This window comes from Takifugu rubripes, chromosome 9 (genome assembly GCF_901000725.2).
Source record: "Takifugu rubripes chromosome 9, fTakRub1.2, whole genome shotgun sequence".
Taxonomy (NCBI): domain Eukaryota; kingdom Metazoa; phylum Chordata; class Actinopteri; order Tetraodontiformes; family Tetraodontidae; genus Takifugu; species Takifugu rubripes.
The window spans coordinates 10,264,765-10,288,372 of NC_042293.1; the positions used below are offsets into that span (position 1 = coordinate 10,264,765).

At 44.3% G+C, this 23,608-nt stretch overlaps 3 protein-coding genes and 4 non-coding genes across 14 annotated transcripts in view; 1 reads left to right on the top strand and 6 right to left on the bottom strand.

Moving 5' to 3' along the window:
• The window catches only part of megf11 (multiple EGF-like-domains 11), a 51,891-nt gene extending 40,952 nt beyond the window's left edge, over window positions 1–10,939 (bottom strand). For 7 of the 8 annotated variants that reach the window (XM_029842354.1, XM_029842356.1, XM_029842353.1 and 4 more), the window contains exons 1-2: window positions 10,719–10,939; window positions 168–292 (exon numbers count right to left, since the gene is read on the bottom strand). The gene's annotated coding sequence lies outside the window, so the exon portion shown is untranslated. The remainder of the gene's footprint in view (window positions 1–167; window positions 293–10,718) is intronic. The other variant, XM_029842349.1, reaches the window with a different exon arrangement.
• A 4,096-nt stretch (window positions 10,940–15,035) lies between these two features.
• map2k1 (mitogen-activated protein kinase kinase 1) lies at window positions 15,036–20,394 on the top strand. Its single transcript, XM_003967448.3, has 11 exons — window positions 15,036–15,306; window positions 17,959–18,169; window positions 18,259–18,405; window positions 18,555–18,632; window positions 18,751–18,802; window positions 19,007–19,131; window positions 19,290–19,497; window positions 19,582–19,646; window positions 19,729–19,787; window positions 19,884–19,929; window positions 19,994–20,394. Exons 1-11 carry the CDS (start codon window positions 15,224–15,226, stop codon window positions 20,105–20,107), a joined length of 1,188 nt encoding a protein of 395 aa, XP_003967497.1. The 5' UTR covers window positions 15,036–15,223; the 3' UTR covers window positions 20,108–20,394.
• Window positions 20,395–20,562: 168 nt separating this feature from the next.
• On the bottom strand, window positions 20,563–23,548 carry rpl4 (ribosomal protein L4). Its single transcript, XM_003967449.3, has 10 exons — window positions 23,431–23,548; window positions 22,747–22,918; window positions 22,534–22,640; window positions 22,154–22,292; window positions 21,780–21,904; window positions 21,569–21,698; window positions 21,318–21,474; window positions 21,048–21,131; window positions 20,751–20,871; window positions 20,563–20,675 (listed from the first exon to the last, which is right to left on the bottom strand). Exons 1-10 carry the CDS (start codon window positions 23,431–23,433, stop codon window positions 20,604–20,606), a joined length of 1,110 nt encoding a protein of 369 aa, XP_003967498.1. The 5' UTR covers window positions 23,434–23,548; the 3' UTR covers window positions 20,563–20,603.
• On the bottom strand, window positions 20,943–21,010 carry LOC115251147 (small nucleolar RNA SNORD18). The gene has a single exon (XR_003889702.1). It is a non-coding gene; the product is annotated as a small nucleolar RNA SNORD18 (small nucleolar RNA).
• Window positions 21,204–21,274, bottom strand: LOC115251146 (small nucleolar RNA SNORD18). Its single transcript, XR_003889701.1, has one exon. It is a non-coding gene; the product is annotated as a small nucleolar RNA SNORD18 (small nucleolar RNA).
• On the bottom strand, window positions 21,978–22,077 carry LOC115251149 (small nucleolar RNA SNORD16). Its single transcript, XR_003889704.1, has one exon. It is a non-coding gene; the product is annotated as a small nucleolar RNA SNORD16 (small nucleolar RNA).
• Window positions 22,355–22,454, bottom strand: LOC115251148 (small nucleolar RNA SNORD16). Its single transcript, XR_003889703.1, has one exon. It is a non-coding gene; the product is annotated as a small nucleolar RNA SNORD16 (small nucleolar RNA).
• Window positions 23,549–23,608: the final 60 nt, after the last annotated feature.

The following is a 23,608-nucleotide window of genomic DNA, read 5'->3' on the forward strand; positions in this document are numbered from 1 at the left end:
GCACGATTGACCGGAAAGCTTTTACTGCTCCTGTAATTAGACTGTTATTTCTGCGTACAACCACGGAAATGAGAAACAGCTCAATACATCATGAGGTGATAAAACTAGGATCATTCTCAATAGAGTTGTGGCGCGATAGATAGAGGGAGCAGAGGCCTTAAACTCACCCAGTCTTGCACCCGGCAGCTGGGTGGCCCTTCTATGGAAGCAGGAGAGACTGTGAATCACAATGTGGCAGAACTGCAGCTGTGCCCAGACACCAGGTAGCTGGTGGTGATGACAAGCTGCAGATCTGTGAGACAGAAGAAAAATAATGAGCTTATGATGACACATTCAGCACACATGCTTGGCCGCAGTGGGCTTCGCTCGCAGTCATGCGCGCACACATGCACAATCTCATAAATTTCTTATGAGTTTGAGACGCTCGGTAGCACCACAGTTCACAAAAGTGGCCACCGACAGGCCAATTTTGTCTGCCCAGCCTCCACGTCCAACCTCCCCACCGCTGCTCCATCTTTTGCTAAGCCTCCTACCAGGTATTCACCAACACACACAGTTACCCACGGGAATAAAAGCCTACATTAACTGAAGAGGGCCTGACACGATGAACCCTAATCACAATTCACACACGAGTGGCTCGTCGGCGGTGCAACAAGTTCATGCTAATGCAGTCCTCATCAAAGCTTGATAAAGGGTTGCTGCAATGACAATGCCAGTGTGAGCCAAACACCGATGTGTTTGTCCTTCTCCTCATTGTGTTGCCCAGAACTGGGATGTAACCATACCCACAATAAAATAGTATGGCTGCTTTTGTTGATGTCATCCATCAAATCTGTAATAAAGTGTAATTTATTTACAAGAGACATCAAACTATTGCATCCCACCATCGCCACTCTTGTCACTATCCACCTCCACTGTGGCATTTGTGTGCACTCACAGTGTGCCAGTAGAACAAAACAGAGACATTTAAAATCTGAATGTCAAGGTCAAGAAAGGGAGATTTTGTCAAGCCTGACCAAAGGCGAGCGCTGTCCTTTAATGTGAAATTGAAGACGATTTCGCTTTTGTTCAGGTCGTCTCCCCATCGGTGCTGATCGTGCATGCAGCAGGTGTGAGCAAAGATGCAGCGCCGCAATATCAATAGGATGCTTATCACTTGTGACTCTCCTCTAGGCCTCCTCCGTGTCCCTGCCAACATCTAAAACGTCTTTTTCTGGCATCATTTGTTCTCACTATTCATCAAATAAAACATTCTCCCGGGGCCTTATTCTACAAAAATGAATTTATTGCCTGTTCCTGACCGCGTCGATTACTGACAGCATGAAACCCTCTCCGTCACCGAGCTGCTTCATCTGACCCTGCTGACAAACTGCTGAAAAAGCAGCATCTTTTATGCGGAGGGCAGGAGGCTGGGAGCCGTGTTGTTAAGCTGCATATAAATACCTCTGAATGCTGAATAAATGGATCTGGACCTCAGGTCCCAGACAGGAACACTAACATTAATAAGACAGAGACATCTATGTCCACAACACTGCACAGGCGCCTGCATAATCAAAGTCATGTGTCTTAGGTGTGGGACTTATTAAAGTGCAGTGGCGTTACTATCTTGTTCCCCTGGCTGACCAGCATCTGCCCTCTACTGTGACGGATGCTCAACAGGCACGTCTGACTGGCACAAATCAGGAGCTCTCCTCCCATCTAAAGATGGTCACCTGTGCGCAAACATGCACTCATTAACCATTTTCTGCGTGTGTGGGTGTTGGTGTGGGTGTGTTGTGTTTGCTGACCTGCTGTTGGATGCTTTGCTTGTTGCTGCAAAAGTGCCTCTTATCCCTCCTCCAATATCAAATTGAGGCCTCACAAACGATTTCTTTTTAATACCCTTTTGTCCAGTCAATCTGTTTTGTAATCACTACTAAAGGATTCCCAGAGCACCCTAATTTAAAATGATGTAAAGGTTACAGGTGTAACTGTGCAGCACAAGACAAGAGCCGTGAATCATTAGGCGTCAGGCCTCATTAGAGAGACCGCGGCCTTGCAACTCGTAGACACTGGTCGCACATATGGGAGAGTAGAAGATTCTGGAAAGCATGCCGCGTCAGGAGGCATGCTAATTGCAGAAAAATGGAAATTGTAGTGGCAGAAAGCTAAATTCTACTACAGTGAACCCAAAAGCTGTATATATTGTACAAGATACAAAAACATACTTTAAACACAAGTACATAGTGATTACTAGAAAAAAAAACCTATATATATCCAGTCGATCTCACGTTTAAAACCTTGCTTTGTATCTATAGCCAAAACGATATTTAAAGAAAAATATATCTACGAATGCCAACATATGTATTTTACCTCAGGGAAAATTCTTAAAGAAATAGAAATGAATGAGAGTTACACCTATCTTACATTTTTCTCTATTCTAAAAAATGGATCCAAATTGCCCCAGTCTCTCGCAGTTCCAATTTAAATTGTAAGTGTTTATTGTTAAAAGCTCCTTCATTTTATTCCATCTCACTGTGTAAAATATCAACCTGTTGACCTTGCAAAGAGGGCTATTTTAACTTATACATAGCAGTTTAATGTTTCAATTGAAGGATCTTAAGGAAAGAAAAGCTGGAAAGACCATTGTGACCTTTGTGGCAGGGTAATCTAGTTAATGATTTAAGCCTTTACTGATTTGTTGTTTTATTCCCCCAACCTCCAACACATTTTCTAGAAAGCCTAACACTTTTATGACCTCGAGCATATTGAGGTCATAAAGCTCACGAGGGTGTTTGTCAGCGCATTTATGAGAATTTCAGTAATGCTGACAACATAAAGTACAGCCAAGGCTCCAATATCTCACAGTACACCTGATCTCAGTGAACACGCACTCATTTATTTCACTTGGTTATTTCTGTTGTTATTAGGCTCAGATCACAGAGAGGGCCAGCAGGATCGTTCTCAGGGTCAGTCTCACCGTCTCCCAATCTCAGCCCAAAACACATCGCCGTCTTAGACTCTTATGGACATGAGCGACTCTGGGCAAGACAGACGATTTCACGTTTTCCTCTCTGTCACCGTTTCAGACTCATTTTCCAACCAGAGGGGCGAAGGACAGAGAGGACAGATGGCCAATATTCAGATTACCAGCATGTCCGCACTCTCATATGCAGCGTTGAGAGGAGCAGCGCTGATCCAGAACGCTCATCTTCAATGAGTGAGCAAAAAAAAAAAACATTTAAGAACCTGTGAGACCAAAATTCCCCAACCTTTAAGCTTCAAACTTTTGAGACTGTATAAATATTCAGCTCTCAGCCTCGGGAGTCATCAGAGATGGGGAAAAGTCTCCCAGGTGGTGGCTCCTCACCTGCCGCTCTGGGCCATCAGACAATGGCGCCACAGTGGAAGAACATCAACGCAGCACCTGTGAGTGCGATTCCCACTCAGAAGTTAGGGGGGGCACCTGCGGAAAACGTCACGCGTCGTTTAACGGGAGCCTAATTCTGGGCCGCATGGTTTATTCATGCGGCGACCGCTGATATCGCGCCTCTCATAAATCACACAGTGCGCCACGTACTCAGGCAGGGCTCACGAATCTCAACACCATCTTTTAGCTGAATAACCTTGCTTTACCGCGGGGCAGGCCAGCGCCACACTGGGCTCGTCGGGGGGGAGGCTTCCCTCGTATATTCTGTCTGGGCCCAAAGACTTTCTGCAGACGAGCGCTGTCCCGGGCGCTCCCAGGCAGAAGTTTGCCCGCTTTTAGGTGATAATGGGCGATTACTTCGTGGACATCGGAGGAATTAATCTTGCCTTAGATTAACTTTATGAATGTTAAATCAGTCATCCAGGAGAGGGGAACAGAAGTGCCGTTCGAGCCATCTGCTCAGAACCGGCTGAAACAACAGAGTAAAGGAGTGAAGCTCATTAATAGGAGTTGAGCAGAATGTAAATGAGGGGTTTAGAACAAATAATGGCTTGCCTTGAAATATATAGATTTGGGGGGATGTGCAACGTGACAGATGTATTAGTATTTTGACAGGCGAGGGACTGACTAGAGTCAGCCTATATGTAGTCAAAATGGAGAGAAAGGGCAGCAAATATTGGGGAATAATATTCTCATAATTGTGGAGAACAGGAGGTCAATAAAAAGGTCAGACTGAAAAGGAGCTGCGATGTAATCAGTTTACAGTAGTAGAGAGAAGGCACGCACGAGCACTTCGTCAAAAGTGAAATCAAACATAAGAGAGTGAAAATATGAATTGGCTGCATTGAGAGTTCTGTAAATGATCTACAGCCCTGATGATGGATGTTGCGGGGTGTTAGGAGTCTACAATTGTTGTTTTGATGTGGTGGCAGGAAACTAAGAATTCAGTTGTCAGGGGAAAGAAAAAAGAATAATTCCTCTTCTGGAAAAAGAACTAACTTTTTTTTTTCCATATTTTCTTACATTACATTCTTACATTACGCTGGAGTTGTTTACAAAAGGCAGAGATATAATAATTTAAATGAAATAAAGTCAAACGTGGTTATTTTTAACCACTTACGGATGGTCAAGACTGCAACCTTCTGCGATATTCTGTTTGAAGGACTCTCTTCCGAATGAGATTTTTCCACTGGTATGATCTTTACGTGTAATCAATTGCATTTGGATTCCACAGCCTTTAACATATCCCCAATTACCAGCTTTAGCTCTGCAAATTTTCCTGTGAAAACTAATTAGGGAAGGAACATCGCCCCTGCTGGTTGCAATAGACACCGCGTTTCACCCCATGCTGACAGACGAGTCTAGCCCTCTAAGCTGCGTCTGTGCACTGGACAGCGTGCAGCTTCCTGCTGCCTCTCCCAAGCCTCCTTCCATAAACCAGTGAGGCATTCCTTCCCCCCTGCAGACAATTAACCACTCTGCATTTCATTGCTCATAATCAGTGGTGCTGGAGAACAGTGCACCATCTCCAGACAAATTAACTCGTGGATATAGGATGGTCAAACCTTCTGCACTTTCCCTCCAATAAAGAGCAAAAATGGACTCATTACTCTGGTAACAGAAGCAGGGCCAGACAACCATGAATACTGAGCAGGCAAGATTGTTCTCATGGATTAGTAAAGATGGAGGCCCTTCAAAAAGAGGCGAAAAAAAATCAGGAGAGGCACAAAGCAGGCAGAAAAGGCAAATGAATAAAGGTGATGGTGAATAAGAGACTGGGCATTCAAGGCTCACCGGCAAACACTGAAAGAAGAGCATGTCTGCAGAGCAATTTTACACCCCGACAGTTTCACACCTCGGGAGCCAACCTCTCCCAACCCTGAACCTGGTGTCTCCTCTTTGTGTCTTCATTTATTCCACGTCACTGTCCAAGATGTGAGAAGCCAAGCAGTGAGAAACTCATCCAAAATGTCGCAGTAAGCAGTGTGTGAAGTAGACCGGCGGGGAGGGGGGTGAGGGTCCTTGTCTGGGTGCACCTTCCTGCCATCGCATCTGTCTTTGTTCCCGGATTTCTTAAGTTGTGTTAGTCTTTACGCTTTAGTAAACAAACCTGCATAAGAAGCATTTCAGTTCTACATTCCGCTTTATGATGTGGCACTTGGCCCACGGCTGACTGAGGAAATTGTTGACATGTGAAATCAGCATCAAATTTCCCTCTAAAAGGTCGTACAGACCAAAAACTCCCACAGCTGCGCGAATGTGAAAAACAACTTTCTTCCAGTTTGGAGCTCTTCGTCTGGTTGGTTATAGTTTGACGTGCCTGTCATGTCAGTCTCCATTCAGTATTCATCGGGCCAAAAAGCCCATCGCTTCATTTTTTTTAATGCATTCAGACTAAGTAGGCGTATTTCACTCAAGTGGATTCAAGGACATTTAAAAGGTCATCGTGGCAAAAATCGGCCATGCATCTTTAATGCAAATCCCACTGATGGAGCTCTTGTTTCACCAAATTGAGATCACCCAGTCGCTCAGTGGCGGGCTTCACTTGCTACAGAAGCACATTTTCAGATTTAATAATCATGACGACAAGTCACTGCTCTTGCAGTCGTTGACTAGTGATTCAGAAGGTTAATGTACTGCACCAGCTGTGGGAGTAACTCATCCATCCAGAGAGGAATGTGGGAGAGATAACGGGCTGCAAAATTTAGCTAATGCTTTGCTCTAATAACAAAATGTCCGCATCGATATTTGTTTTGTTCGCCTTCGTCTCATCCATGCAGCTTGACATTGTCGCTGTCGTTGTTCTTTGAGGTGGGACTAACTGGTGCTGAGGCTTTCATATCCGTGCCCTGACCTTGTGCACTCTCGACAGGTCTGGGTGCAGAAGCATCACATTGGGCTCTCTGTTTGTATTATTCATGAGTTGCCCCTGTTGAGTGGGCAGTTATTCAGCATCCGAATCCCAGATGAGGTTCAATCGGGGCTCCATTCACCGTCCTGACTGCTGGCCATTGATCACAAGCGAGGTACACAGGTGCTGAATAAGCGTAGGGGCTTTATGTCAAAGCCGCCTCACTGATCGCACGAACATCAATCACCGCTAAACTGGAAGCTGACCAACGTTTGCCCGCTTGAACTGTCCGGAGGGGCCGAGGGGAGATGCATGGATGGCACTTATTAAAGTTGAGTCGTGCAGGATGTGGCTGATGCGGCAAAATCAGGCAGCAGCATCAGATTTACCCATAAAGCCCCAGTTCACAGCAAACAGGATGCCGGTTTATACGAGGAATCCGATATCCCCGGAAATGTTTGAAAGCAAACAACAGCAGTGGAGAATTAAAAGTTGCCTCCTGCAGTATAAGTCAGAAATCTGGGATTAGACCCAAGCAACCATCTGCGTCGAACAGCTGCAACCATTTTAACAGCGCGAACGAGCTATCTGAAGAACGAGTGCCTCCCCGAGATTGCCCATCACTGTCTGAATGAAATTTATCTTCCACAGAAATCAGTTGAGAGTAGAGAAAAGGCCGTTGATGAGGCCCGTCTCTCAGAGCTGCCACAGGCGGAGCATCACGTTCCCTCAGACTGTTAATGGGCAGTTGAGGAACGGTGAATCATTTGTCCGGTTTAATCATCCATCACACGTACTGGAGGCAGCCAAATGCAGCTCCACCACAACTCTTCCACCTGTCTGCCTAACTCGGAGGGATGACAATCGATCACGGCCCGTGTCGGCGGATGATTGTGTTACATGAAATGTTAATAATAATTATGCCGTCAGTTCTCCTGAGGCGTGCGGGCTTGACTGTCACTCTGAAAGAGCCACAGAACAACTGCGCTCAGTCGCTCCTGTTGATTACAGCCTCTCGTGGCTTCAGACTCCACACGTGTCATTTCAGTGCAAACTACTGATTAGAACTTTGGTGGTGGAGACTCAAAATACAATATCCGGCAGTGATACATGCTAGGTGACGTTTGCTTTACAGCATTTTTTTTTTTGCATTATCGTTTCAAGGATTTTCAAGGTATTCAAGAATGCTTCAACGGTGACAATGTAATATGAGCAAATTTCAATTCTTTACAACCTCAGAGCTCTAATTCAAAGAATGATGCCACGGTGAAGACGACTCACAAAGCAATGTTTGAACTGCAATAATTGGTCATTAAATCTCAGCTCTTTCAAAGCACCAACCGTGCCTAACAAACATACGCTCGGGCTGGAAATTGGATTTTCCCTGTTGAAGGCGTAATGATGAATAATAGCCTTTCCAGCAAAGGACAACTCATCCCAACATGCTCTGATGCTATCGCTGCTCGTTTGCTCGCACGTTTCCTGTTATCTCTTGCGGAGAACGTGTGCAGGCGCCGCGACTGACAGCCCGAGACACGGCGGGGAAGGAAAATGGCAGGGGTAAGCAGCTGCCTCAGCAGTATTTGCAAAAAGTCAAAGTTTCCCATCGGGGACATGATTGTCATTAAAACAAACAGGAAAAAGACTGATGAGTGCATTAATCAGAACACAGCCGAACATCGATGGGGAGCTGCAGTCTGTGGCGTGGTGGTGGGGGGCCATTCCAGCTCCATACCGAAGCCCCCGTATGAAATCTGCATGAGCTTCAGCTCTTGACAAAGAGGCCATGGGTGGACACGAGGCTCAGGAAAATCCATCGTGTCAGCTGACCAGTCGAATATTTAATGAAATACATGCAAAGATAATCACCCGCAGACACGGGGAGACTTTTGGGACAGCAGCAACACACAATTGAAGCTCCATCTTAATTGCAGATTGCAAGTTAGCAATGCTCTTTTTGAAAGGATGGGGTGGGGTGGGGGGGGGGGGGGTGTTGAATCCCTACAACATTCTGTATCACATAGCACTTAAAACTGCCGAAACAGGAAGAGAGCAGGGCACAGACAAAAAGAATAACATAAACAAGCCCAGGAAAACAAGGGTATTTGGCCTATTATATTTTCATTTCATCACAACTGACATGTGAGATATAAATGCCACATTTTTGAAAAGTCAAGCAAAGTCCAGGTCCTGCCTCCGTATATTTCATTAACTTTAGTTAATGTAGTTGCTATGACTCCGGGGTATTTGCCCAACACTCTACACACTTTGCTGAAATAATAAGATCTATCAGTCAGTGAAAAGGGAAAAACTGCTTAATTTGCAGACTAAAGGTCATTGGAGCTGTTTTTTTTCCCTCCCCCGTTCAAAATGTTTCTTGTTGAAACCAACAAAATGTAAAGGAACCCGACCACGTCCACCGCGGGCACGCTCATTCTGCTGCAGCGCGCCACACTGTCAACAGCATGTTAATCATGCTGCAGGAACTGTTTCCCAGCGTAAGAGCTGGCTATTGTTTCCAAGTCTGCTCATTCACATCAGAGCAAGAGACTAATGTATGTTTGCATGAGGCCGATTCAGGCAGTCATCAAATTTTCACCGAGTTTTCCTCACCAAATATGACAGTGGCACCCCGAAAAAAGCAAAGCGGCTCTGCTACATTCTCTGTGTTTTGTAGCAAATTTCATGTGTCCTTGTGAAAAGAGAAAGCTGCCAGCCTACCACGGCCCCGCTTTTCATTAATCAGCCCTAATTAAGTGTATTGACTGGGCCAAACACCAGGGTTTCCAGCTGAGTGGATTCAAACTATAAAATGCAGGCATCCAAAAGCAAAAGAAGAAAAAAAAGATGTGCAAGCCTCATCTGTGCCCTTGGGGTATCTGTCGCTTTGAAAGAGCTCAGAAAATGAGACAAAGATGTGACTGCTCACTTCTCATTAAACAATGTCAGAATTCAGTGTGTCTCTGTAGTCCGTGGCCCTTTCAAGAGCGGGAACCACTGGAGCTGAACTGAGTACCAATTTGTTTTCAGGCAGCGTGGCCTCGTGTCGGTGGAAAAAGTTGTTTGAAATCCCAGCATGAAGCAACACTAATGCTGGAGAACCACCAGCCGGTACAAATCAACTTCCAACATGAGCGGTTAATGATCAACCACCTGATTGGAGGACAAAATAAGATCATGCTGTCACTTTCACACCCTAACCTGAAACCCAAAATGTCCCAGAAACTGTAGGAAAAATGGCAGTGCTTTTTAAAGCTGTTTTAGAAATCTACGTTCTTTCAGTCTTTCTCATAACAATCCAACTTGAAAACAACATATATATCGACTAAAACAAATTTCAATGAGCATTTAATCATCTTGTTTTTGCAACTGTACCAAAGTAACAAACAGCTGACATTGATTTGACATTTATCCTCACTGCAAATGACTTGTTTGTGGAGAACCTTTAAATGCATCACTTTAAAAATAAATCCAGCAGTAATTCTGCATTAGATATAATTGGACTTGGTTATTTAGACAGATGCCACATCATTAGCAACTGTAAGAATCAGTTCTTAATTTAAGACAGGTGCATGGTGCGAGTGTCATCATATATGTCAACACCGGAAGACGGGCTGCTGTCTTGTCAAGTTAAGCTTCCTTTGAGTGAAACCTGTTGTTATCGTTATTACTGTGAGAGAGTGAAGGAGAGAAAGAGAGAGAGAGTCAGAAAAACAGAGAAAAGAGTAATGATTCCATAATTACACTGAAGCGCAGATCTGCTCATTAACTATAACAGCCTATGGTCAAATTTATCCTGCACTCGGTTGCCACCTAGTGGTCAAAAAGCGACATGGACACATTTCATGCGACGTTCATTCGAAAGTGAATAAAACGTTCAGCTATGATTCAACTCAAAAATTATAATTTAGCCAACCTTAAAAAGGTACTTTTCACTAACACATAATTACTTTGGTTTCAACTGTATTTGACAATTAGAATCACATTCACACGAAGACTAATAGGGTTTGCAAGTAAAACTTGCATTCAAGCACAAACTCTGCCCCTTGACACACAGTTTCACATTATTACACTAAAACGGGCTTTCAACAGTTTTCCTGGAGACACCAGACACCACATGTCTGCAGTGGATGATACGACCAGTCTTTGGCACCGCACACTCATTTCCATTGGATAGACTCGCCAATAGCCTAATTAAATAGAAAGCACAATTTGTCACATAAAGCAACCGACAGCAGAGCTGCTTAAATGCCAGCAGACTGCGCCGCAAGTTACCGCAGCTCTTCAGCACCGCAAACACAAATGTGTTTGAATCACCTGCGCGCGGTTGATCCCTGCAGATCCGCCGGATGATTACTGTCATTCCTACTGCGGCATCATTAGCATCTCCTGCCATCACCAACAAACCTCTGTCCGCTGCCCGCTTTCCATGCACATATATTTTCTCTGTCAACTCACCCTGCGGGGAACTTGGATTTTAAAGTTATCTCCCTCGTCGCAAAAGAAGTGTCCCCACTCTGCAAACAGCGCGCGTCCACCTTGCGCGTTCAACTAATAAATACCTGCAGGCAGGTTTAGGTGCTTCCAGGTAAGTTTTAATCTGTCTTTGTTTTATGTCAGCAGAAGCGTGCAGGGGTTGAGCGTTCGGAGAGGGACCTCCACCTTCCTCCTCTCTCCTCCGCTCTTCTTCTGTCTGTAGCGCGGCCCACTTTAAACTCCGGTGACGTCAGGAGTGCTGATGTGATGCTGCACACTCCCCCTCCACCACCATCACCATTAACCCACCCCGAACCTTCCCACGAACGCACCGATTCCCTCCCCCATCGCAGCATTCTCCACCACAACAGGTAGACGTGCCAAAACTCCACGGACCCCCCCTCACCAGCCCCCACCCCCCCACCCCCATCAATGATCGGTCCTATAGCTGCCCGTCATACATGGCTGCATCCTTCAGAACGAGGTGAAAGTGGGTAAATTACCCAGAACGGAGTAATTATTATAATTGGGTTTTCTATTTTTTTCTGCATGAATGAACATTTTCAGTTGAGCCAAGAAAAAGGATAAAGTCAGAGTAGATGAAATTGATCTTGCTGTCACCCCCCTTAAAAAAAAAAAAAGCGATTGAGCCTCGCAATCACAAATGCATACATTTTACTAACATCTGCCCGATTGACCTTTTGTGTTTTGTGTTTTTGTGCAGTTTCTGATATTAAGTCCTCCACTTTTCCATGTATGAGTGTTCCTCTGAGGTTTCCCAGGGGCTCAGCGATCATTTAAGGGAAATCTAAATGTTATGTTCAATGTTGTGTCGTGGTTTTATTGGACAATTTCCATGATGTGAACGAATATTAGGCAATAAACTGAACTGGCATCCTTGAAATATTGAATATTTTGCTTAAAGTGCTCAGTTTTCAGAGCTGCTACTGCTGCTCTGGGTTTCAAAGTGGTTCCAGACACTCAATCATTTTCAGGATGAGATTCTATTGAAATAAATGAAATGTTTATTTTTCATCGGATTGATGGCGGTGTGAAACAATGAATGGCTCAGTTCCTGAGAGAATTTAAATGTTCATTTCCTGCTTGCACAAATATCTTCAATTCCTTTTGTTTTATATCAGGGGCATAAAGCACAAGGTCAAAAGAAGCAGCTGAGAAATCCGTCTGCTCTGTTGTTGACTGATCACATGTTACAGTGATTTCCTCCTCTCCCCAGAGTTTCTTAGAATCTTTTTCATTTCTCGTTAATTGTCTTGCTTCGGCAGCCTTTTGATCACACGACCAAAGTGAACCTTCACTACCTTCTGCTCACCACCAGTTCTGCTTCTGGTCACTAAATCAGAACCACCTTCCCCGTCCCCAGAGTGTTGTCTGGCTTGTCGTTGCATCTGCATTTGCTTTTTAGATCATGTACAAGCAGAACTGAACCACCTCCTTCCAGTTGCTAAATGTTTAGGGACATTATGTTCAGTGTGAACCATAAAAATTCACTTGAGGGTCTCCAGACACATTTTTTTGTTTCTTTAAAAGGGAAACATATCCTCTCACTCAGCCCGTCCTTGATTTCTTCTTGGTTTTTCTTTCATCGTGCATGATTTATTCTTCTAAGCTGCAGCTATTAGCCAAGAAAAGTGCATGCACTTTTGGCATTTTTGACTTTTAAATAGCAGGTAAAGTGGTACCAGAGTGAGCCCAGCACAGCCAAGAGGAAGGACGCTCAAGGTAAAGGAATCAATGAGGAGGAGTTTTATCTAAACAAAAGCTCAAGCCAATTGCATTTACTGAAGGTTTGTTTGCAGGTGAATTTGCTGACCTGGAAAGAGCAGAAAGCCACAAACTCTCAAAATTAGATTAATTGGTGCATCTATCTAACCTATAGAGCAGCTACTAGGAGCACAAAAGAGTGCCCAGCTCCGCTTGTCCTGCTGTGGCAGCCTGTCCAACTCTGAGCTTTACTCTATGTCTAGATAGATCTGCTTGTCTGGGGCCACGGCTGGGGCCCTCTCGTCTCTGTCGTAGCAAGTGTCTGCTTTTATCGGCAGCTTCAGAAGCTGCTTTTGTGGACTTCTGTAATCCCTGCCCATAAATCCCAAACTCCCACAGCCACAGTGGTGCTGGATGAGGCAACAGATCCACAGAATCAAACGAGACATACAGTCTTCTGTGTTCCAAGTGCTGCAACTGGGCCTCAATCAGTGCCTTCGAGCTTGTTCCTTCACCGTCTTTTCTGCTGTCTCCTTGTGCAACACAACAACACGCTTGGGGCTGGGTGGTAGCTACAGAGTGCTATTACCTAATTCTTATGGGCCAGCTTGTGTGCTTTTAAAGAGATGGCAAATGGAATGCAGCAATGACAAAATGTTCTTGAAAATGTAATGATCGTCAAGATTTTACTGGAACGTACCAGCAGAGGGCCATAAAGATTAGGTTGATTCTTGTTTGATTTGTAGGTTAAGTTATTGTGACAACAGGCCACTGGGATGTAATAAAAGAAGTCTGAGCGTTGATGTGGTTGTGAGTGAGGCTGTGATGGAAGTTCTACGGTGTTTTCCTGCATTCTGATTCTGATTCTGGATGGATGGATGGATGGATATGACAAAAGTATTGTTATTAACCTCCGAGCAGATAGGGGGCAGTATATCATCAATCATAAAACACTGTTTTTACGTTTTTGCTTTTAAAAAAAATAAATAATAATAATGCTGAGAATGATGTTGTAATACAGATATGAAAAGAAATGTCTGATGGTTCTCACCCATGTGCCCCCAGTGGAGCCCCTCTGTGCCCCATGATGAGTCTGGTATTGTTTAGCTGCAGTGTGATGACAAACCAATTTCCTGCTCAGCCATTCTGTTGGTCCTGGTTTGTGGTTTGTGAAAACAAAAGAAAAATAGTTTGTCATTGTTGGTGGGTTACAGCTCAGTGGCCTTGTGTCTGTAACACTGTGCAGATATTTGAGAGCAGATGATATATAAGAAGTAGCTTTGCCTTAAAATGTTATCCATGTTGAGACATCATTCACTGTTGAAGGTGCTGAGCAGTGTTTTTGGAGAGGTCAAACGGTTCGACTGATACAGTCTGGATGCAGGATTAAAGACAGAATAGTTGAGATTTCACTGGGCGAGTAGATGAGGAGAAAGTTTGGACATTTTTTTAAAAGTATTTTGCATCATGTAGAAGGATCAAACTCAGGGCTCAACAAGGGCAACACACAAAACAGGTCTTTCAGCCGCCTAGAAGGCTACAAGAACAATTAGAAAGGCAGGGTTGTCGGGGATTTTTAATAGGAGTTTGAATATTGTGGATGGGCTTTGCAGGAAACAGAGCGTGAACAAAATGCATGCTTTGTTTGCTGAAGGTTAATTACAAAATAAATGCAAAAATATGAAAAATAAAGTTTAGTGAGCAAACATTCAGTGACAGCAGAGAATGAGGAAGACACACTATCATATATGTTATTATTTTACCAAATATCTTACATATTCCATATTTTGCTACATTTCTTCATTTCCACATTTTCATTTGACACAATAAAGCAAATATATTATGCTGTGTTATTATACTAACAGAAGTGGCCTTCATATGCGCTCACATCCCTCCCTATTGAATCCTTTCCCTGCATATAAATAATAAATGGGGGGGATTAACAAACTTTGGATTAGATTATTTCTGGTTTTTGGTTTTTAATATACCTCATCCTTACATCAGGACCGTATAGCAGAAACTACATCAGAGTAATGATGGATTATTCCTTTTCATGTGTTCTTCAAGCCCACCAGATGTTTACCTGGCGAAACATGTTTTGAGTTTTATAAGTGTGGCTCAATCTCATGTTTTTGCATATTTATTTAATTTATTTTTGTTTATTTGATTAAAAATATGGTGTTTGGAGCTCACTCTCTGGTATCTATGGTGTGTGCTATTTGTGCTATTTTTCACCTATCTTTCTTCAGGATTTGTTTCTAGGGTTTTAGGTATTGATTTATTGTTGTGGAGGTATACAGTATATAAATATATACATCAATATAATTTGTCGAGGTATATCATTTTAAATAGGCAATCAAAGTTCATCATTTTGTGTTCAAGGATAGACAATATAATTATCCAGTAAAATAGACTCTCTGTAGTAAAGAAGCCACATTTTTTGTTACACGAACTACTTGAGAGGCCTTGAAGTTAAATTCACTTAACATCGTTGTCATTATAGTTTCCACCTTTGCCAGCAGAGGGGGCGCTGGGCCGAACGCAGCCACGCCGTCCGGAAGACGAACGTAAACATTTTGGTGACGTTTGTCTCCCGCATCACTCGCATCCACCCGTTAACAAGAATATCAGCAGGATCCAGCTCATGCTTTCACCGCCGTTTCTCTGCACCAGTCTGCTGCCTGCGGGGGTCTGAAGCCAGATCCTGGTTTTCATAGTTTCTTTCTCCGGTTCGTCCGCTGGTGTCTTGCGTGTGTGTGAACATGCAGAAGAGAAGGAAGCCAGAGCCGATCCAGCTCAACCCCATCCCTGATGGAAACACTATTAACGGTACCGGAGGCACAGAGTAAGTGACAGTTATCAGGTACCGACATTAAGAGCGGAGAACGATGCTGTTTACAACGAAAATGTGTCATTGCAGCTATACCATGTAGATGTCCCATTATATGGCCTACGAGTAAACTTGTTTTTATTTTTCTGTGTGTGTGTGTGTGTGTGTGTGTGTGTGTGTGTGTGTGTGTGTGCGTGTGTTCTTCTATATGATGACGGATTGCTCTTAGAAACAATGAATAAAGCAGTTTTTTCCTAGCCTTTATTTATTTATTTTTTACCTCATGGAAGTCATTTATTTCTCTGATAAACACTACGAGCGGTAAGATCTTATTTAGATTCTTTATTCAGTGTGCCTTTAAAATCAGGTCCAATCCATTGATTTGAACACAGATGGACTCTGATGAAGATGTAGATCCCACTCAAAGCCTGAATTTCCTACATGAGTGTGACATCAGAGTCTGAAGGTTCATGTGAACAATTTTTATTATTAATTTGCGAAAATGTCTTAATTTCCAGCCTATATATTCAATGGCTTCACCATTACAATAATGAAAAATGTCAGATGCGTGAACAGTTTGGACTTCCTGTTGCTGCATGGTTGTGTATCATGCAGAGCCGCACATCTGATTATCTACTCACTGAATGAGCAGAGCCTTGCAGAATGTTGCTGAACGTTCCTGCCTGTCAACAAAGTTGCTGCACCCTCCACCAAGTGGGAAGAGAGCTCAAATGGTGATGTTAGTGTGTGGTGGCACCGTGCTGTCCTCACAGTCCAGCAACAAGCTGCATCAGACTGGAGGAATATTACATAACCAGTTCTCGCGCACTGACCGTGTGTCTTATCACCATCTTACAACGCTGCTGAAATTCTGCTTCCGCTCCAACAATTCAGCGTTGCTGTTTGATGGCGGTCCCTCACACATTCGCTTGGAGTGTTTTCTGAAATTTGAACTCCTTATAAACTTTCCAACATTAATAAACATGACGATTTTATGCTAGAAGACATTGATGACAGCGGCCCGATGAGCAGATTCCTGATGCAACAAATGTGTGTGTGTTTGTGTGTGTGTGTGTGTGTGTGTGTGTGTTTTCATGTGTTACAGTGAAAACACGACTAAGCATTTCACTGGAACATTGATCAGACCTTTCGGCTGGTACTCAGAACTTAGAAGGATCATTTGAGGGGTTTGATTGATGGTTAGAATCAGGGTGAGGGGCTGGTAAATGATAGTATTTGTGTGTGTCCTTTTTTGAGAACACTTCTATCCACAGCCAGTCGTCTCTGATAAGAAACCCGTCTCTCTTCAGAGTGATGATGGCTGGTCCGCAGCGACATAGTTGATCCTCACAGTCCAGCTCACACTGTGTCAACTCTGGGAAGAACAAACTCCAGTACTTAAAAACGAAGGGTGCCTTTGGGTTGAGTTGATTCGGGAGTTCTTTGACTCTGTCCCACTGAGAGGTTATTCTTCCCTCACAATATATTACTGTGCATATATGTATAGTAAACTACTACTGCTATTGTAAAATGATGAAAATTGTTATCATTACTATGACAGACTAAAATCAGAAATGATGAAGTGAAAATGCTTTTTGTTTTATCTTATTATTTCTTTTGTTTGTTGTAATTGCCTGAATGAATGATTTAGTCATTTGTATTCCAGGCCTGCTGCAGGTCCTTGAATGAGGCGGGCGTCGTGATCACTTGTTACTGCACCCAGAGTGTGTGGTGGTGGTGGTGGTGGTGGTGGGGGGGGGGGGGGGGGGGGGGGGGGGGGCTGCAGCTTCTGGAGTCCCTCCCACGTACATATTGTTTGGAGTGTGTTCCAGGCTGCTCTTCTCCTCAGCATCTCCAGCCTCCTCCACCCCCAGCTCCTCTCCACTAAACGCCCACACTGCCCACAGCCGACAAACTCAGTGGCTCATCTCCATGGATATGCAAGCCTGCCTGCGAAAATAAAACCACTTAACCCCCCATTTGCTGCGTGCAAGAGAGCGCTGGCCCACTCTAACGCTGCCCTCAATTGGGTTATGATTAAATGCAAACACACCAGCTCCCTAATTGCCTGCGTGTTCTAAGACAGCAGCTTCATTATCATTGTATTGTGCAGATGTGAGAATCAAACTTGAATGAAATATTCATATTTTGTTGTTCGAACACTGATGGCGGCTGATGAATTTAGCGCAGATACAGTAAGAGGAGATGTTGAGTTGGCGTTGTGGTGCCGTCTCCAGGCGGGTTCAGAGTGTGCCACATCAAAACAGTTCACTCCACAATTGATTTCTAAAGGAGATGTATCACCATGACAACAGTGTAGCAGAGCGTTTCCACATCTGGATTTGGAATGGAACATGGAAACAGTCCTTTCCTCCTTTCCTGGTTGTCACAGTTTTGCCAGAGGCAGATGTGGAAATGCATCACACTCACCTGTGCACAAACGTGCGCACGCACACACACACACACACACACACACACATCAATCTCTGTGTTTTGTCTCCAGATTACATAATATGAGGAAAACAGGGCTCTATGTTGCGTTCTCATATATATTTATATCATATATTTCAGGGGGAACACATCCAAAAACTGTAGCACTCTGTGTTGTTGTTTGAGGAAGCCTGCATGAATAATTAAAGCATCGCTTGTCTCTGGCTATTGTCAAAGAACAAACTTGGAGGCACTGCAGAAGAAGCTGGAGGAGCTGGAGCTGGACGAGCAGCAGCGGAAACGCCTGGAGGCTTTCCTGACCCAGAAGCAGAAGGTGGGAGAGCTAAAGGACGACGACTTTGAGAAGATCTGTGAGCTGGGTGCCGGCAACGGAGGGGTGGTCTTCAAGGTCTCTCACCGACCATCCGGCCTGATTATGGCGAGGAAGGTAGCCAGCCTTTTTCCCACTGCATCAGACGCCTTTTATGTCAGGACCTTGTGATATTCTGAACATAAATACACCCTCCTGTTTTCCAGTTGATCCACCTAGAAATCAAACCAGCCATCAGGAACCAGATTATTAGGGAGCTGCAGGTGCTGCACGAGTGTAACTCCCCCTACATCGTGGGCTTCTATGGAGCTTTCTACAGTGACGGAGAAATCAGCATCTGCATGGAGCATATGGTGCCTTCTTTAATAATTAATGGCTCCTTCTGTATTGGCACAGCAGTTAGAGGGTTTCTCTGTACTTGTATAACCTCAGTTTTATTGACACAAATTAATGCGCTTTGGATGCGGATGAACGACATCGATGACAATAACTCTGCTTGCAGGATGGGGGCTCCCTGGACCAGTCGCTGAAGAAGGCTGGCAAGATCCCCGAGCAGATCCTTGGCAAAGTCAGCATTGCTGTGGGTAGCATCGACACCTCGCCTACGCGGTCGACACGCGGCAGATATATTTGCCGCGTTTTGGAACATCAACCTATTTTACTCACTGGTAATAATTCTGTCTGATTTGCTTTTCCAGGTGATTAAAGGGCTGTCCTACCTGAGGGAGAAACACAAGATCATGCACAGAGGTCAGACACTATTTGATTTAATCAATCTGTGATCCACCATTTTTCTTCTGAATACAGATACCAGAATGCTCAGCTCATACATCTCATGATAGATGTGAAAATAAAATGACCGTGGGAGGTTGATGAAAATGTTCTGACAAGGCAGCGCGGCCTGCGCGTGGTCGACTCTACAGTGGGGTTCTGAAAACTTATGGTCTCTTTTAGACGTCAAGCCCTCAAACATTCTGGTGAACTCCCGCTGTGAGATCAAGCTGTGTGATTTCGGAGTGAGCGGGCAGCTCATCGACTCCATGGCCAACTCCTTCGTGGGCACGCGGTCTTACATGTCTGTGAGTTGAAAGAGACACCACCCCCCCAGAACCTGTCCTGCCGATGCAGGCTGATTTCTCTGCAAGCAACATCCACTAGTTTTCTGGCACCTTTTTAAATGTTAGCTGAATTCCGTTTCTTTCACTGTTGAGCTGAGTGATTCCTTTGTGTTGTGCAGCCGGAGCGTCTGCAGGGGACTCACTACTCTGTCCAGTCTGATATTTGGAGCATGGGTCTGTCCCTGGTGGAAATGGCCATAGGCCGTTTTCCTATCCCCCCGCCAGATGCTAAGGAACTGGAGCAGATTTTTGGATTCCCAGTGGAGGGGGAAGCGGCCTTCACCGAGTCGTCCCCAAAGCCTCGGGCGCCAGGGCGACCTGGCATGTGTATGGGTGTTTCCCTATCGTAGACTTAATAAATTGTGATGGCTGTGGATATTCTTCAGATGATGTGTTCTTCTCCTCACACAGCGTATGGTTCTGACAGCAGACCACCCATGGCAATATTTGAGCTACTTGATTACATCGTCAATGAAGTAGGTTTCCACCTCATTACGTTTCACACACCTGGAAATGCCTTTAAGGAACTTAAACTGCAACTTGTCTTTCAATTTGCAGCCTCCACCAAAGCTGCCTGCAATATTTAGCGCGGAATTTCAAGACTTTGTGAATAAATGGTATGTGGGAGAACTCTCAGCAACATATTGACTATACTGTGCCATCTAGTGGCCGCAGAACGCAGCACATCGTGATCCGTTTGTACTTCCTTGCAGCTTGGTCAAGAACCCAGCAGATAGAGCAGACCTGAAGCAGCTGATGGTGAGTGTGCACGTCCTGCACTTAGCTCAGCTCATTTTAACATCACGCACGTCTATATTGTCAGGTGCATCCGTTCATCAAACGGTCTGAGGCAGAGCAGGTGGATTTTGCTGGCTGGTTGTGCAGCACCATCGGCCTGAATCAGCCCGGGACGCCCACCCATGGGACAGCCATGTGAGCTCACGAAACTCTGTGCCATCAGTCATCACTGGATTTGTATTAAGCAGAAGATGGTTGGAGAGTTCTAATAGCTTCAGTTTTCAATTGCTATAAAGCTCTGTGACAACTTTATATTGCAGTTCTTGAGCCTCAGGCCTGCCTGGAAAGCCATGTTTTCTATTGATGCAATCACCTTAGAAGCTGCTCTAGCTGTGTGCTTCAGGAGATCTTTATTGTGCCCTTGCTCTCCAGATGCAAGATTTTGAGTTGTGTGAAAGTGTTGTGCCTTTTCTGTTGAATATTTCACTTAGCATCAACTTTTTGCTTCGGTTGATTTGGTCCTTTCAGTTTTGGTTCTATGTATTCTGACCAACTTCAGCTGTGTGCCTCAAACTCACCTTTTGTCCTTCTGTGCAAACCCAACTGCCAGTCATGTGCAATCAAAAATTGTAATAAACACGTCCGACTCAATTATGTAAGTCAAATGATTTATTTAGTACTGAACTCTTGAGAATTTATGCCTTGGGTTTAGCAGCTTCCACCTTCTTCTTAGGCTTCTTCTTGGGTTTCAGCATTTTAGCCTTGATCTGTGGAGAGAAGAAATATTTTCAGGTTGCAATCAAGGCCAATAATGTCTTATGTCCAGTCCAAGCTGCCCTTACTTCAGGGTTATGCTTGAGGATGGCATGGCGTCTTGCCGTCTTGGAATATGGGTTCAGTTTGAGCATTATCCTCAAGTTCTTCAGAGGATTCTTCTTCAGTACTCTGCGAATGATCTTCTTTCTGCAACGATAGTATCAGGCCAGCTTATCAACATGCACCGACACCAAGGTAGACATTTTATATCAACTCTGTTGCTCAGAACTTCCATAACAATCAGGACTCAGAAACACGGACCAGAAGTGGAACATCATCATTTGTAACAGGCTGAAACGTGTCAAAGCTTCAGCGATACTTACTTTGGTGGACGAAGTGCTTTCTGGATCTCTTCGCTCTTCAGGATCCTGCTCAGGTCAGTGTTGGTCATCTTGTGCATGGGAAGGCTGGAAAAAAAGCCATCAAGAATTAAGTTCATGTGAACTCTACTGTTACACACTTGTGTTTGTTTGACCTTTAAACTCAGAACTTCGATAAATATCACATTGTTTCAAAAACACGGACCTGAAGTAGAAGCTCATCACTGAAACGGAACAGTTACGCTTTTGTTGCAGTTAAATCTAAACACTTACTTGTAGTCAACCTTCTGGGTGGAAGGTTTACGCCAGGTGCCGTAAAGCTCGTCCAGCTTACGGAAAGCACTCTCTGTCCAGATGCAGAAGCGTCCAACATGGCCACCAGGAGCAAGCCTCAGCAGATTCATTTTGTTCACGTTCTGTAGAGTGATGCCTTCAAAAACAGAGCAAAACAAAGAGGTTAAAATCTTAAGTCAGTTGCTATCCACTCACTGAAGAATATTCGACAAACGAGCAGATGAAATCACCTGGGATATTTCTGAAGGCTTTGGTGACTCCGGCGTCTTGGTTGTAGACGATGCACGGTCCTCTGCGTTGAATGCGTCTGCGATTCCTCATTTTACCCTTACCAGCACGCATGCGCTGAGAGGCGTAGACCTAAATCCAGAGCTCATTTTAATATACTTGTCATGTTTCTTTTAAGTTCATTAAAGGCAATCATAAAAATACCCACCATACCTTCTTAATGTCATTCCAGGCTTTGAGCTTTTTCAGCAGCAGCACAGCCTCCTTGGTCTTCTTGTAGCCCTCAACTTTGTCTTCAACCACCAGTGGGACCTCTGGGATTTCTTCAATGCGGTGCCCTAAAACAAATGTATCACAGCAAGAGGTCAACCAAGCACACCTTTAAACTTTTTAAGGAGGAACAACAGTGCTTGCTCAGACTTTAATATACATCAAGTACCCATGACAGCATATAGACAGCAGGCAACTGTCACTGTTCACAGGATCAGACGCAAATTACACCATCATGGCAACAACGTTGTAAAAGGCTTTCTATGAAAACCTGTCGTTATACACGTCCTAAAGTTTCAAACTGATTTTGAGCTTACCCTTGGACATCACAAGAGCAGGAATGGCAGAGGCAGCCACAGCAGAGCAGATGGCATAGCGCTTCTGGGTTGTGTTGATCCTGCGGTGCCAGCGGCGCCAGGTTTTGGTTGGGGCAAACATGCGACCTCCACGACACATCTAAAATAAAGTCAAGGAAGTCTGACCAGCCTATGACTGTAGGTCCTGAAATATACCGTACCTGCTCAGACACTGTTGCTCGTCAGCCATATGCGCCAGCATATTGACAGCAGGCAACTGTCACTGGTCACAGAGTCAGACGCAAATTACACCATCAGTGCAAGTATATGCTGCATTGACCCACCTTTCATATAAGTTCAAGTAACTGAAATTAAGATCTTGTTTAGGGCTGAAAGGATACATTTCCAAAAGCACCCTGGCCAGAGCGATGAGTACCACCACCTCTAACACGAGGGATACGAGCAACAGCTCTTCCTGTACCCCAAGACTCTGCACTGGTCTGGTGACCTGAAACAAATATACACCAACATTAATTTCATAACCCATTTAAAAATAAGATCATGAGCCACTTGGAATCTTACAAATTAGGAAGGTCTTAATGGAATGGACTCACCTGCCAGTTCACTGACTGCATAAGGCTGACGGTTGTTCTTGCGCATGTTGGTGTGAACAAAATTCACAACATCAGGGCGAATTGGAGCCTTGAATACAGCTGGCATGACAACATTTTTGCCTGTAGATTCTCCTTTCTCGGAGTAAACCGAGATCAGGGGTCGGGCACAGGCCTAAAAACCAAATAGAACTCAATTACAATCACGTTTAAACAAAGTCAATTTAAAAGTCGTTTCCAATCGATGATATCTTTTAAGTTCTGACGTTTAACGCGACATCAGACACTTCTCATTACTCTGCAGTTGCTGGCCTTAGCTTGACTTGGCTAACACGCACATTAGTAAGACGATTGTCAGGTTACACTCAAATAAGACTGCGAGGGCAACATCAGTTACACCAGTATGTTACAATACATACAGTCAGTGTAAAAGATGATATAATCGGACATCACTTTTCACAATCTAGCACTGAATCTGAGGACACGTGTAACTGAACTGAGCAGTTTCTTTCAAAATGGCTCCTCGTGTTAGCTTCGCTAGCCGGGGCATTTCCAACTCTTGTCCCCTAACCTATTCTAAAGCGCCCTAAAGATAACAAACCTTTGCATATTTGTAAAGGGTGAATAAAAAACATTGCTTAATGTATGCCAATGTAGGTTGTGTATAAAATTAGCAAAGATCTTTACCATTTTCGGTAATTAGGTTTCGGCTCGCCGGGACCACGCTCCACTCGCTAGGGCGGCCACAGTAAAAAGGAAGTTAGCAAAGCACCCCGAATGGTTTATGCCTCCGCCTAAGGACTACTACATCCGGCTGCACAGTCTTTCCCTAATTTATTTTGCATACTGTAAAGGAACACACATT